Source organism: Dermacentor silvarum, chromosome 3, assembly GCF_013339745.2.
Source record: "Dermacentor silvarum isolate Dsil-2018 chromosome 3, BIME_Dsil_1.4, whole genome shotgun sequence".
In the NCBI taxonomy this organism is placed as follows: domain Eukaryota; kingdom Metazoa; phylum Arthropoda; class Arachnida; order Ixodida; family Ixodidae; genus Dermacentor; species Dermacentor silvarum.
The window spans coordinates 54,894,779-54,911,011 of NC_051156.1; the positions used below are offsets into that span (position 1 = coordinate 54,894,779).

At 43.8% G+C, this 16,233-nt stretch overlaps 1 protein-coding gene across 3 annotated transcripts in view; it reads left to right on the forward strand.

The window, feature by feature from the left end:
- The first annotated feature begins 1,290 nt into the window (after positions 1 to 1,290).
- Positions 1,291 to 16,233, forward strand: part of LOC119445443 (3-oxoacyl-[acyl-carrier-protein] reductase FabG-like) — a 98,393-nt gene continuing 83,450 nt past the window's right edge. Inside the window, exons 1-2 of one of the 3 annotated variants that reach the window (XM_049663298.1) lie at positions 1,354 to 1,474; positions 5,473 to 5,612. In XM_049663298.1, coding sequence (XP_049519255.1) covers positions 1,438 to 1,474; positions 5,473 to 5,612 — 177 coding nt within the window. In that variant the 5' untranslated portion in view covers positions 1,354 to 1,437. Of the gene's footprint in view, positions 1,475 to 5,472; positions 5,613 to 16,233 lie in introns of all 3 variants that reach the window. The other 2 variants (XM_049663297.1, XM_049663299.1) reach the window with 2 other exon arrangements.

The window sequence follows — 16,233 nt, forward strand, 5'->3', positions numbered from 1 at the left end:
ACGCTCGTCTCGTTGATCTCCCTGCCCTTACTCTCCTTGTTCTCTCCCTCTCTCTCTTTTGTTTTTCTTTCTTTTTCTTTTTATTTGCTTTGCGCTGCTCATCCCAGGAGAACGGTAGAGCAACACAACCTCTGCGCAAGGGGGTAGTAGAATAAAACAAACTCCCCCCTCAGAAAAGAAATGAATAGAAACGAAGCAGCGGCAGCCGTATCTAAGAAACCTAAACCTTTTGGTAGTGCTCGGGCGGGCCGCCCAACGTAGAAACGGGCCCGGGCCGGGCCCGGGCTGAAAAATTGGCCCGTGCAGGGCTCTAGTCGCAGGCCCATGCCGCGGCATCGCCGTTTGGCGCTAAGCCTTGGTAAGGCAAGCGGCGGCTTGGTCCGATCACAAAAAAGTCCCTGAAAGGGGGAATTGTCCACCATCCGTGAAAATCTTGGTATCGGAGCAATCCACAGCTCTTTACACGTTGAATGCACACTTTTTGGGAGGATCGGAGGTGATTTTGCGGCCGAAAACATTTCAGAAAGCCAGAGCCGATGTTTTCACGTCTGCATTGCTCGGCTTCTGCTTATCTCTCGCAGGAGGTTATGAACAATGGCACACAACAATGCCCAAGCAAACAGGTCTCGCTGTGTGTTCTGTGCACTACGCAGACAAACAGTAGTGGAGCACGCACGGTAACATTTACCATCACCTCACTACTCTCGTATTGCACTAAACGCTGAAGAAATGAACCAATCACCGTCAACATCACCGCTAATTATCTTCAATCAAAGCAAGCAGCACAGAAAGCTTCGCCTACGTCGATTCCGACAGTGCGTGGGATCCACCATTTTTTTAATTGAATATTTAGCCTGGGAGAATAGCTCCTGAAAAGGTGCCCTGTTTATTGGACAGAAATAGTCGATAATATTTTCAAGTCAGTCGTAGTTGATCACGTTTATACACAGAGAGCGGATGTTGCGGCAAATTGCGAAAGTGCGAAAGAAGCAAATATAGCTCTAACGTTTCACAAATGAGTCAAAAAAGTATTTATGAACAAAGAGGCTACAAAACTGTGCAATTCACAGTCGCTCGGTAACGGATGTACAGCATCGGTTGTACTAGCACACGCACACTGCATGCTGCCATTTGCACATGGAGTGCCTGGCTGTGAAACGATTTTATTTTTGTTTTGGTAGGTGTGCGTGATCTTGTTAAAGGGCCCACAGTTCATCTGAGCAAAGAGAAAAATCCTTCTGAGCAGAGAGACCCAAAAGCGCTCTACATGTGGCGTCGACGCTTGAAAAACGACTCGCTAAAGCAGCCGCTATTTTATCTCGCTGCAGTCGTAGGCGCCTGAGCGGCAGAGAGCGACTGAATCCAGCCGTATCTAGCGTCTTCACTGGCGGCCTGGCAAACACGCTGTGAGGTTGCAGAAAGGTTGTCTTTTTCGACATGCAGAAACTGAAAGAAAAGGTCGCCTTGGTTACCGGTGGGTATAACGACTTCGTTGCATATTATGACAGTCTTACTTCGCGTAAGTGGAGCACTGAGGATGATGTCTGATCAAGTGGAGTAGTATTCATATTGTCTTAGCAATGTTAATCTGATCATGTGGAGCTCATCTCTATGTTGACTAAAAAGGATAAAGATAAAATCGTATGCGACCACATTTCACGTGTGCATGTGGAAAGTGCGTGAGATTCGCCATATATAGCTAACGTGACATAGTTAGACGTTGAAGAACTTGAGTTTTGCGATTTTTTGCTTGTTTGAGAGAAGTGGTAAGATTTAATTTTACGGTGAAGCTATTAAGTAGATCCGCAACGATTTCCATGCGGTGAAGGCCAGCGTGCTACGGCGTGGTCGATATGAAATGTAAATGCAACAGAACGCGTGCAGCCGCCCAGAATGCACTTTGAAACGTAAAGATGAATTATTATAAAATAAATGTTATCTTGCGCATAGTTCATTTGCATAGGCGGCCTGTGTGCACGCTTTTCTTTTTAGCCATAATCTTTAATTATTCTCTCGTCGGTTTATACTTGCTGCGTGTGGGTAGCCGTCTAGGAGTTTGTGTGGCTGCGGGGGTAAAACCTGATGCCGTTATATTGAAGACACCCGTTGAACGCTTTTGCCGCAGAGTTTCGCCGCCATCATAACAACTGCGCAGGTACTGCCCGGAATGGATTCCGCGATAAAACCGAATGCTTTCTCCGCCTATGATTGTAACATAAAATTGAGGTAGGCAGTCCAAACTTCGCATTGCGAACGTCGGACTCATCAGTTTCAGTGTGTGCGTCTGAAGTACGTAGAAATTTTGTTTTTGTCGGCGGACCTCTGGTTCGTATACTTTTGCTGGCGAGAGTAGCGCTAAAGGTGCCACAGAGAGCAGCTATCACTTTAGATACCTTAATAAATCTGAATAAACAGTGAGAAAAGGACGTGAAAGACAAAAAGTAGAGTCGGGCGCTGTTGCCTTGACGCGTCCCTTTGCTCGTCGTGTTCCAGTCTAATCTCATCTTTCTATTGCAACAGCCGATAAGGGAGTCGGGTTTGCTTCGCCGATAGCAACAGCACTAAAAGACGCAGGCCACAAACAAAGACGTGTACAAGGTGAACGTGCTCGCCCTATAGCTATCTTCTTGTAATGCGTATGTTTACTTGCGCTGGCAATCTTTTCGACGAAGTAGGCACAGGCTACCCAAAAAGAGGTCCCTATGAAGTACTCACACATGTATATGATTCGCGTGTACCTGCGCTCTGCCAAGGTCAATAAACGGGCTCTATTCCTGTTGCGCAGTTTTGCAAATACATGCGCACGACATGGCAGCTCTAGATGCTCCATGAATGAGGGCACAGGTGAACGCGCTTACACGCCTTTACTCCACTCCCTCGGCCCCTTTATGACCTACTTGAATTTGGGCCACTAACCAGAGGTTGAATCAGACAGACACTTTCAGTTGTACATGCTTTGCACAAAGGAAAAACATACTCTTATTATACCCTAGGCTAACATAATTTCTTAAGAGTTTTCATTTTTTCCACAGAATCATAAGAGCCTAAACCACGCTTTCAAAAGAAGCCTTAGATCAATCAATCCACTCTTGATGTCATATGTGAGCGAAATGCGGGATTCCCATCCTACGAGTTGCAATCATGGCCATTTTTTAGGTCATACATTCGTGGTTCTACCTTGCTGATTTTCCTTTATGGCTTGTTTTACTAAGGTTGCGAGTTCCTACGTCTCCTTTGAAATCTCCGCTGCTTTTCTGTGCAGTTTCTCATGCGGCTTTTATTACTGCAAAGTTATCTTGCCGTATTTTAATTGCCTTTCGACCTTCTTTTGCTTTACCAAAGTATCAAGTTTCAAAATTATTTGAAGAAGTTTCCCCACTGTCGAAACAGTGAACAAGTAAACTAAATTATTGCCGTGCAATAGCGCCGAAACTGCACTAAACAATTCGCCTCGCTGTCTTTGCAAGAGCTCAATAATTTTACGCCTAACCTTCCCCGAGAGATTACTTGCCGTATTTCTCGAACACAATTAAATTTGCTCGTGGATCCCAGTATAAACGGATCGCAGCTAGACTCAATATGCGTGCTCGTAGAAGTAATCAGGCACGAGCGCTAGCGTAATAACGGTACCGAAAACAGAGCAGAAGTTATTTACTTTTGTATGTCACAGTGATCTGGATACCACATGATGTCGAGCCGCCCTCCGAGCCGCCTCAGAGGGCCTGAGCCTTAACACGCCTAGAGCGATGAAAACTGATCCACGGCGAACTTCTGCGATTACATGACTGCAGTACCGACGTCCCCGCACAGCCCACACCGCAAAAAATTTGCGACTTTCCGTCGCTAACACAACGAATGTGCCGGCCGTGACGTGTTCAGAGCTCGCCGAGATATCAGTCCCGCTCCGACAAGGGACAAGGTTTTAAACAGGCATATTTCGTGTTCCATGTTACTGTAGTCAGTCTTAATCAACTAACAAATACACTGCGGTGGCCAATTGCCCATTAATGTCCGCCATGCTGAAAGCAGGACTAGAGAAGAAAGCATCATCGCATCGGTTGAATCCAATCTTCTTTAAAATCTGTTTGCTATATCGCAGATGAAAAGTTATATTGCTTGTTGTGCTGCAATAAAATACAGTTTAAAGTCGGGGCCCGTTTGGTGCCCATTCCTGATTCTAAGTGTTTGTATAGTCACACTGTTGCAGGAAGTAGCCTATACCACCTCCCCCGATTTTCCAATCACCTAATCGACTGTATAAAAACCTTTTTACAGTTCACCACCATCAGAATGCGGTCGCAAAGGCCTGAATTTAGCACGCTACTGGGTGCTCAGAAGCGCAGTGGCACAGTCACTGAGTTACCGCGGTGGGTGAAAATTTGAGTACTTGGTAGTGGTGAGTCTGGTGACTCGTCAACAAACAAACAAAGCGAACGCAGAACTTTGCCCCCCTCCCCCCCATTTCAATGTACTTCCGCGTATATCATGGAAGCGACAGCGTCTTCCATCTCCAACTGCATAATGACAGCTATGCCTAGTGCCGGCTAGATGAAAGGTCGCCTTGGCTGCTGCACTTGCAACAAATGCTACGCATAATGACCAGCACGAATAGAGTAGTTAAGGCGACTCAACGTACGCATGTTTCAAGGTTGTATAGAGAAGAACTGCGAAGAAAAAGTTTCACAAAAATTGAAAACACCTCCTTCTCGGGAAAGCGCTCCGTGGTTACTACAAGGAATGTGCCGGACGCCGCCGCTTCTTTGTCTCTCTTCTTTGCCATATATGAGTAGCGGTTATGCGATGTTACAAAAATAGGTCGCCTATTTTTCCATTTGTTGTTGGGGCCATTCGTGGTAAATGAATCGAGCGCAATAACCTTACTGTGAGGGTTACTGTGTCAAGTTCTTTGTCTAAGTAAAAGCATGCCACCTATGCTCTTTCATCGACGCAGCGGGGACACACGCTCCATCTGGTGCAAAGTTCAGCATAACAATAAGCTGGTTTCATCGATGCTATTGGATACAGAGGCATGTCCAATATTCTTGCAATAGCATTGACGGGGCACGCGCCGGAAGTGATAAGAATGTTCTGCGTCACAAATATGGAAAGTATAGCGTGATCGCAGGATCTCGGTATGGTCTTCGTCCAAACGCTCATAGCGGTTTTGCGATGACTCTCCCGTAGAAACGCCATAGCTTTTCTCAGGTAACGCTTCCCTCTGGTTAGGGATTTTGTAACTACTGGAATGCCCTCGAAGGATTCAGTGTTTCAGCCAATAACGAGAACACCATACACAAGGGTTTCTCATATAAAGGAACTGCTCATTTCGTGAGAGATAATTTGATGCTTCGGTTACAATGCCGCGCGCCGTATTAACTGCTCCTTCACTGCCAACATATCGGTTAAACAATAGTGTTGGTCGACACCACAACTAAGAAATTTTACAGAAACTCATGCCGGGTTCACGTGCAGGCGCATCGTCTGGGATTGGAGAAGCAACAGCGCTCCACTTTGCCTCCCTAGGATCTTGGCTGTCACTGACAGCGAGGAATGTGACCGAGCTTCAAAGAGTCGCCAAAGAATGTCATGCCAAAGGAGTACCAGAAGAAAAAGTGAGATGATTTGCGGCTTCCCTTTTGCCAGTGTGTGTGCCACTGTTATTCGTGCAAAGTTTGCGTTTACAAATTTTCTAATTTATCTGGAAAAGATAACATCCGAAGTGCTACCTCATATCGATATAATATACAGGCTGTCCTTTTTTTAGATATTACATATATTTTTTTAGAAAAGGGCTATGACCATGAGCCACCTGTCGTATTTGCATACGAGCTCTGCGGCTAGACGAACATACCTTGACGCTGCCTAAGTTACTCTGAAAAGACTAATTACCAAAAGTATAATAATCAAATTTGTAATAATTATCTTTAGGGCTGTTGTATATGTGAAAAACTTGGAGCGCATCATAATTCATGTCATATCAATTTCTTTCAATCTTAAAAAGCTCTCGTAATTTGAGACATTGACAATCGAAATTAAAGACCAAATCCAGGCAATATCCAGACTGAAGGCGTCACGCTGAACGTCAGAGGACAACGCCCCGTGAATAAGTGTGGGGCGAAGGTTAATGATAGCACACCGCGGCATATCATGACCCGATACACAGCGGCACATGCTTGCCAGGCAAAGCGTGCCGTATCAGTAGGTGCCGCGACTAGCTGATATGTTCGGTCATAGAGAAAGCCATTATCTAGAAAGAGCGGACACTCCCATAAAGCCCAGCGGCCTAATTGGCTGTAGCGCACCAAGCCGCTAGCATTAAAACCTGGAGCACACTTCTGGTCTCGGGTCCGCGTGTTTTGAACGCTAGCTGGTACGCGTCACGCCAGCTGCGCTGATCGGGCGCGACATTTCTTTTCGCTTCTACTATTGAACCGCGCGCGGTCTGCGTGCGGAATCGTTTTATTGTTTGGAAAAATTGATTGCGAACGATCTTTACAAGCCTCCATCGAAGCTGCACAACGTGCAATTTCATAAAGCAGACGCAAGACGCTTTGTGAAATGAGTAAATGTTTAGTTTGCTCTATATAAATGCCCGTTCCAGGCTCTTTGTGCGTTCATCTTATGTTCTGGCACCAGGTAAGCAGCAGTAGTTCCACTACGATCTCCACCGGATGGCATCTGAAAAAAAAAGCAAATTAGGTACAAGCATGAGTCATTTTGGTATTTAGACTTTGTAGAAAAACTGCGTATATATATATATAGGTGAAATCTGCGAAAGTGGTGAATGTGTTACATTAGAAACAAAAGCAATTCGCTTTCAGAAACGTGGCGTAGAAAATACCCGGCTCAACTCAAGCCGGGTATTTACATAATACATAATATGTATTATGTATTATGCGCCATACATAATATATGACGAAAACGTCTCATTTCCAATCATTACCCAATTCCCGGGCTTTAATTCCTGCACTTATGGAGCCCAAATACACGAGAGAATGCACGTTTTCGAAAAAAAAAACATGGCCTCAGCTGACGCGATGGTATGCCACGTACACAGGTGGCCACAGCACAGGCTTCCAGCCAGACCATGCTAGGCGCTCGCAGAATTCGTTCTACTCGCACTCACGACAAATGCGCGGGTGCAAAGCCTGTTTTCAGTCGTTGCTAAGACAGAATGTTCGCCGTAATAAATTCTTGGTTTTTCAGCTCTTCGGCGTTATCTCTTGCGTACGCGTTCTGCCTGCGCAAACAATGCACTCCCGTGTATTGTAACGCTCGGCAATCGCTCGTTCTGTTTTCCTAAAAGCGTGAGTACCGAAAGGTGTATGTTGTTTGGGGGAGAGGGGTGGCTTAAAGAAAGTCACAATCTTGTTGCAGTAAGATTCAGTACACGCGAAATGAAAAAACTGAAAGTGAAAAAACTCAGTCACAAAGCCGGATTAGGCCACCGTGCCTCTGAAGTACCCCGAAAACTATGACAATTAATTACAATAATGTCGGGGGTCAGAGACAGCGCCACAAGCTTGTCCCAGTAAGATTCAGTATACATGCGAAACTACCTGCGTCACCACGGCCGAGCTGCTTTTCACTAACTGCGACAAAGCCAGCTGACGCGAGCGTGCTCAAAATGTAATGAAATAAATGGCAATAATGGTTGCCATTTATTTGCCAACGCAATAATAGAAAGCGTTGCAAACATGTCCCAGTACTATTCCCTAAGCGCCAAACTAACTGGCCACAACGGCCGACCTGTTTATTCGCTTACTGCGTCACAACGCCCGGTGCTTTTCCGAACGCCTAAATTCCTTGAAATGCAGCTCAGACTGTCAAACAAAATTTCTCCCTTGCGCAGTCGAACAGCGTGGTGGTGTCATGTCGAACAGTGCTGAAGGCACTCAAGAATACACCGGGAGCCCAAAAATCAGGCTACATTCAAAAGCAAAAAAAAAAAAAAAGAGGCGGGTCGCCGAACAGGCGAGCGCTTCATCGGCCTCGCTAGCGTCTGGCACCCGACAGATGCATCTGGCATGTCGTTGACTTGTTGCTAGGCAACGCAAGAAAATTGTCTCAAAGTATTACTTTGTTTATACGCAAAACTTTTTAACAATGTCAGCGGGAAATAATTTTAAAAAATACAACGTCTGTTACCTTCATTTCACATGCGTGCTTTTTTTTGACGCTTTGCGTCAGCCATAGAGTTTCATATTACTATAACTCTATGGCGTCAGCTAACGGATCGCTTTCAAAACTAGCATGACTTATTTCCTGTTGCCAGTTTTCGCCGAGTGTCCGCTCTTTTTGAATTTCTTTATTATGCAGTTGTAAAATCCCTCGCGCTTGTCATCACGGGGCTTTTCAGTCTGAAATAATAGCAGGGCCGCCTTCTCTGCGCTCCTGTGGCACTCGGTTTCGGTATTGCATGGATTTACCGTTGAATCTGAATTAGATATATGGTGAATTATGTACGATTTTGATATTAACTAGGGAAGGAGGGTGCATTAAAATTCTATTGCCTTCAAGTTCGCGAACATTTAATTATTTGACCCTGCGACACTAATAAAAGGTTAATTAAAATATTTGTTAATTATTCATTTCAGAGTAACTTAAGCAGCGTCAAAGTATTTCCGCCTCGCCGTAGAATTTGTATGCGAAAACGAATGGTGTCTCACGGTCACAGATTCTTACAAAAAATATGTACAGTCTAAGAATAAACATCCTGCACAATAGTCCAGAGCACATAGTCTTGCAACGAGTTCAGTGATAAACCGAAGCGTATACGTGATGGCGTCTAATCGTGATTTCGTATGCCAAAATCTGTTTACAGGAACTTTTCTAATAAATTACAAGCGGCTCTATTCAGGTCACAACTAAAGTATCTTTTCGTAGCTGCTAAAAAAAAACCACCCACGCCTAAAGATTGAGCAACAGTCGCTAACAGAACCAGGTTCTGTAAGAGAAGAGAGTTCTAGGTTGACCGCAAACTTGTAACAATTGTTTACCGGGTTACCTGAGAGGGCCAGAACAACAGCGACTTGTGACGCACAGTTTAACCAATCCCACCGGGGTTGAGTAGTGGCTATGTTGTTGGTATACTAAGCGCGAGGTCACGGGATGAAATCCTGGCCACGGCGGCAGCATTTCGAAATGGGAATAAATGCGAAAACACCCGTGTACTTAGATTTAGGTGGTCTCAATTATTCCAGAGTCCCCCACTACGGCATGACTCATAATCAGATCGTGGTTTTGGCATGTAAAACCCATAATTTTAGTTTATCCAAACGGCACACAAAGCTATTACTGCGGCGACCTACCGTATCCTGCTTTCCTGCTTGAGTCAAGCGCCGCTAGCGACGTACTAATTGTCCTTGTATAGTGTTTTTATGATTTTTCATCAACGAGAACGCTCACGCGACACAAACGCCCACAAACACACACAAGAACAGTCGCAGCCAATCTGATGACTAATACATCAAACACAGGGAAACTGAATAAATGAGTCCTCAAAACTGTGGAAGTATTACGGGTCTGTTTCCTGGCTCATTGCTTCACTCGAACGCATCAGCATTTGCTACTGCGGTTGAGCACGGTCGTGGATTGCTTTTAAGGGAGGAAGTTTATCGAATTCTGCATCGTGTTCACAACTTACACGCTCTTAATTGTTTCGAGGTTTAATCAAAGTTATACAAAACAATACAACCGCATACATTATAGACCATGTTTTTTTTAGCCAACACTTTACAAATTAGATCTGTTTGGTAACACATTTCAATCATATTATACAACATTATACAATTTACGTTATTTCCAACGCACTCTCAGAAAATAAGACTTGTTTTTGCTTTTACTTCAATACAAACGTTTTGCGTGTGTGTGTTTGTTTCTACATTGTTCAGTACGGTATACATGACATTTCTTCTTCTTTCTGTAGTTTTACGTGCCAAAACCAGTTCTGATCGTGAGGCACGTCGTAGTGGAGGGTTTCCGAATAATTCTGACCACCTGGGGTTCTTTAACGTCCACTACAACGCAATCACACGGGCGTTTTTGCATTTCGCCTCCATCAAAATGCGGCCGCCCTAGCCGGGATTGAATCCCGCGACCTCGTGCTCTGCAGCATCCTTGCATCCAGGCCTTAGCCACTGAGCCACCGCGGCGCGTCATGGCATTTCGAGTTTACAGTTCGGTATATTTAAAAATTTTGGCTGCCAATGTCGTAGAAAACACGTTTCCCCGTTAATTTCTAATTTTTTTCACAGAAAGGCCCCTGGTATAGGGCTGTTCTTTTATGGCCGGGAACGCTGCTCTTATGGGCTTTTTACTTTCCTTCTCCACATGTTAAACATTATCACATTAGTAACCAATCACTAAAAACAAATGTTTGCTTAAATATATAATGTAGGGTTACTTAAATCGGTTTAGACTTTAAATTTTCGTTGCACCATCCTTGATACTGGGTTGGCTGAGCTGCATTTGAAGAATGCATGCCTAGCTTTTCCTTTGTGGGGGCAGTTTGGGCTTTTTAGTTTGGTGTTCTGCGGAACGTATACAGGCTCTCTTTTGTAGAGAGAACTTCCTGTCGCCTTTTTCATTGAAGGACTGACTTCTTGCGGCATGGGTGTCCTGAACCAGCCTGATCTTTTCCTTTTGTCGTTATTTTTTGTTCCTCTTGTGCAAGTTTTTTATTGCGATAACAATTATATGGCCACTCCAAAGCAGATTTCTGCCGTCGGCGTCACCGTCGCCGTTGCCGTCGCCGTGAGGTTCCGCATGACGTCAATGGAGATGAAATCGTCGCCGCGCGCCGCCGAACGCTGTATGTGCGAGTGAAAGGGCGCGAGGGACGCGCGCTTTCACGAGGAGTGAACGCACGGCGCAGAACAAACGCGCGTTCTGCGCCGTGCTCCCTTAATGGCTGCAGAAGTAGGCGTCTCTTTCCTCCTTTACAATCACCATATATGTAGAGCAAACGCGCCTTCTTCTGACGCACGAAAGGCCGTGGGGGGAGGGGGAGGGAAGAGAAGCGACGTTTAGCTGCGGCACCAAGTGCCTATTTATATCAGAGGCTCCGGCAACAGTCACCAACGCCGCACGCATTTTGTGCGAACGCGGGCAAAACGCCGACGGCGTCGACAACAGTTCTGCGTGTTGCCGGTGCTGCTGCATGTCCAAGTTTATACAGCTGATAAAGCTACTATCATTACTCCGATTAGCTCTCTACAAATTTGCTATCGCAATTGATGCTTCGCCTTTTAGGTGAAACTGCGACAACTTTTTTTTGGATGCAAATATCTCGTTTACCTGTATCAGAGGTGGCTCCTCTATGACATTTTTGCGAGAGAACTTTCTGTCGCCTTTTTCATTCAAAGACTGACTTCTTCCCAAGTAACGCAAAATGTTGCCGTAACGTTCTCTGATTGTGCACAAATGTCGGCGTATAACGTTGCCTGCATGCTGCTAATGTCCTCTTTTTTGATCGCCAGACAACGTTGGGTCGTAACGTTGTGGCAGCGTTGAGCAGCATATTCACGACGTTAACATAACGTTAACAGAACTTCCTGGCAATGTAATGTGGATGTTGCCTTTTGTCACTTGAGCTTTCAGGCAACGTACGTATGTGACGTTCAAGCAACACTCAACTGACATTGCAGAATATTTGTAGACATGCATAACAGCAGTGCTGTCAGCATGACACGGCTGACAGCACCGCAAACCCTTAAATTTATATTTGCTTGACAGATAATTTACTCTAGTAGTTTTCATGTTGCATATGCATGAAATTGTGAAACAAGAATTAGTGAAAAAGAGCGTTTATTACGTATGTATCTTGTGTAGCTTACCAAGATATCTGTGTAACTTACCTTGTGGTAAGATACACTATATACGTAAAATAATGCTGTTTTCACCAGTTCTTGTTTACATTTTCATGCATATCCGACATGAAAGCTACTAGAATGCATTATCTGTCAAACAAATATAAATTTAAGAGTTTGCGTGCTGTCAGCCATGTAATGCTGACAGCGCTGCTGTACGGGCAGCTCATCGGTCTTGCACTATATATAGTATTAACGCGCCCTAAGCCAGAATCTTTAAAGTGTTTCACATGGTGGTTTGCCTGACTTGTCTTGCTGTTGTCGATAGCACAGCATATAAATGCTAACTGCAAGTAAAAGTGCACAATGCAAAGCTGCGAAGTGGTTCATAAGAACAATTTTTCATTTTGGCTATAACAGCAAGAGAAGCAGCATGCACGTCCAATGTGCAGAGGTTCTCGTATAAAGGTTCTCGCAGCAAGAAAGTAAATATATTCAACAAATGTTCATTTCCTTAAACATATCATTTAAGCTTAGACCACAGAAAAAATCCAATCTTTGCTTCCGACTTACGGCTTTAAAAATAATGTGTCGGTAGCTGCATGTGCTTTCAAGAAATTGCATAATAGCCAACATCAGCTGCTAAGAACAAACGCTAGTATGTAGGAATTGTTTGTGCAGGAGGAATATGTGGTGGTTGAATATGCACCCATGAATATGCATTGGTCCACCTTAAATAATAGTGAATGCCATAGACAAACCCGGTTATAATGTCAAACCATGCATTTATTTACTGTCTGCTTACATCATCCTCGCAAACAAATGACACTTATATAACAGTAAGTTAAAAAACTGATAACACATTGATAACACACTTAAATATATTTTCTATTAAACATCAAGGTCTTCCATCGCATATTAAGACTCTACTAACAGCTACAACTACAACACAATATATTTTGCTTTCACATGTAGGTCAGACTTCGAAATTTTTTGCTTTTCGTCGAGTTCCCTTATTTCAATGGCAGAACACAATTTATACTTCTTAATAACAGCACAAATACTGTCCTCCTTCACTTTGTAATGTACAACACAACACAGTAACATACCAACAACACAACACAGTAACACAACACAGTAACTTGCAGACATGGCAGCAAGTGTGAAGTAGTCAACATAGCCCAAGGCGTACAGTAACAGAAAGTCATCCAAGCACTGATAGCCAGCCATCACTTTTGCAGAGGATGGCCATCAGCACAAGTGATGCAGACATGCCTCCCTCGGTAGCTTAACTTGCATCCAGACCTCACTGGTTTCCAAGTCAATAATGCGGTAACCTGCAGAGACATCAATTACATCAAAATATAAAGTGCCATCTAAACCACTGAAGTAAGCCATGTTTACTGTGAAAACAGGCTATAAAAATGCTTACAAACAACTTAAGCTTCGCATAACTGTGAAACAAACAATAGTGACTTTACACAGGAGAATAATGCAAAACATCAAAAAGCAAATTTCAGTAAAACCTAACAATTATAGCTATAAGTTTGGACACAAGAGCAAAGAAAGCACAATAAACAATACCCACAACTTCCTTTATTGCGCTAAGCAGTTAAGACGTTAGTATCAATATATTCCTTTAACATAAAGCTTGCTTGCAATGCCACGGCTGCTTGTGACATCCAGTTCAGTCTTTGAAGAAAACAAAAATTAACAAATGATGTGAATGCTCTACCACGCTACCAAAACCACATTTCATTCGTGATGAAAGAAAGTTCCAATGAGTGAGTGATAAATTTGACTTAATGGTACAACATATTGGTGAATTGTAGCACAGATATTGACGACAGAAAAGACGAGACAATAGACGTGTGCTGACTTCCAACAAAAAGCTTTATTTTCAGCGACCCATGTTTATAGCCGTCACTCATCACATTGCACACGCGCAAGTCACTCCCTTAGGAAGGTCAACTCTGTCTGATAAGTGTACAGATGCTGACACACACAGAGCCAAGTCGCGCAATCTTTTCAGCTTCAATATTTTCACGTGTTACTTGATCACCGCTACTGCTGACAACAGTACACCGAGCAAACAATGGTTCACAGGCACATGAACTGAAACAACATGCAAGCCAACTGTCATGCACGTTTTTCTTGACATTGTAGAGTGTTCTCTCAGCTGGTCATTGATGCAGCGTCCTGTTTGGCCTATGTACTGTTTACCACAAGAAAGAGGGGTACAGTAATTCATGTTGCTAATATAGGTGACGAACAGATTTTTGTGCTTTTTGTTACACTTGTGTGCTGCGCTGAAACATTTTCTTTGATTACACAACTTTATAAGCTTCTGAGGTGCAAAGAAGACAACTTTAACTTTGGAACGATCTGCAGTTTTCACAATATTGTGAGACAGCTTATGAATGTATGGTATGACAGCCACTTTAAGTCTGTCAGATGGAGTGATCACATGGCAACCACTCGGTGCATGCGCTTTTCAGAGTAGAGGTCATGTGGTCACTGCATCTGACAGACATAAAACTGGCCGTCATACCCTACATCATAAGCTCTCACAATATCAAGAAAATTGCATATCATTCTAAAGTTGTGTAATCAAAGGCAATGTCACAGCACGCCACACATATGCAACAAAACACCAAATTCCGTTTGTCACCTGTGTTAGCAACGTGGTTTATTGTATCCGCCTTGTGGTAAACAGTATATAGGTCAAATGGGACTCTGTATCAATTACCGACTGAGAGAACACTCATACAATCTCATGAATAACGTGCGTGACGGTAGGCTTGAATGTCATTGCAGTTCGTGTGACTGTGCACCGTCGTTGGCTCAGTGTACTGTTTCCAGCAGCAGTGGTGATCAGCTAACACGTAAAATAATTGAGGATGAAAATATTTCGCGACTTGGCTCTGTGTGTATCAGCACACCTGCACACTTGTGAGACAGAGTTTACTTTCTTCCTAAGGGTGCGAATTGCGCATGTGCAATGCAGTGACTGACGGCTATAAACATGGGCCAGCAAAAATAAAGCTTTTTGTTAAAGAGTTGCCGCATGTCTCTCGTCTTGACTCTGCTGTAGTTGCCTACATCTGCACTGCAATTCAGTGCCTGAACGACCGGCTACAACTACGCTACAGGTGTTGCATATCGGGAGAAGGGTTGAATATTGCTCTACACTGCAAAAGTTGTCGTTTCTATCCGCGGATGACGAATACGGAAGTTCTGGCCGTGGAAAAGCTAAATTAGAACGCGAGCTTTTGGAAGCGTTGTTAATCAAAAATTCTGGACCTGATAAGTAGGTTAGCGCCACTTCGCAGGCACTTTTAAACAAAGAAATGCAACTCATGAGTAGCCACAAATAAGCTGGTTTGTTAATTCTGCTTTTGTTTCTTCTTGGGCTACCTAAACGCGAAAAACTCGGCCAAAACCAAGCATGAGAAAATAAATTTTTCTCCTCAGGGGCACCACATTTCGAAAGATATGCATCAAATGCATCTGAAAAGTTAATTTCGGTGCAATACATGCATTGTTACAAACATTACAAAAACTTGAAAAAATGTGAATGATACTTACTACCCACAGCTTCCTATTTATCGGGGCTCAATGTCGACTTCTTCCAGTGGTTGTGCGTCTCGACTGACCAAGATCACCGGGCTCTCCTACTTTCTGGAAGCAACGAACTTATGGCACGTTTGTAACCCAGCAACTATTCATTTTTTTTACATTCTTTAGTAGCGCGACCTGCAGGGGCGGGCCCTACTGTATGTTTACTTTATTCCTTTGAGATTTGTCATCTCGCTGTTTCTTTCCCTTTTCCACCCCTCCTCCTAGCTTTTCATTTCCATGTTTGTCCTCCTCCTTGCTGAAGAGTAGGCAGGCGTGTGCCCCTTCGGTGGCAGTTGCCAGCCTTGCTCTCGCTTCTCTTCTTGTGTATATGTTTACAAATCAAATATAATATATATAATATAATAATAATAATAATATAATAATAATAATAATATATAATTTTGAACCGGTTTTGATGAATTCTGCACTTGTTTTGGTGATGTGCCATGTTTGAGCACTTGTTTTGAGCGTGATCACGACCATCACACGCGACGACCGCCGACGACAGCCCAGGCCACTAAAGGCTTCGCAGTTTAAAAGATCACGTTCTCGTGAAACCTGCGGCCGAAAGGATGTTCGACATCGCCGCCAAGGTTTGTGAGGCGTGGCGCGACTAACACTCCAGGTTTATTTCCAGTAGATAAACATAAATACCCCAGAAAGTGGATAGGAAAACGGCACTGAGGTAGGTCAATTGGAAGCAAATGCGAGACGTGGGATTGTTTCCAACCGGCAGCCATTGTTTTTTCAGTCATTTTCATTTCCATAATTAGCATTTCTTTATTTCATTAGAAAGTACAAG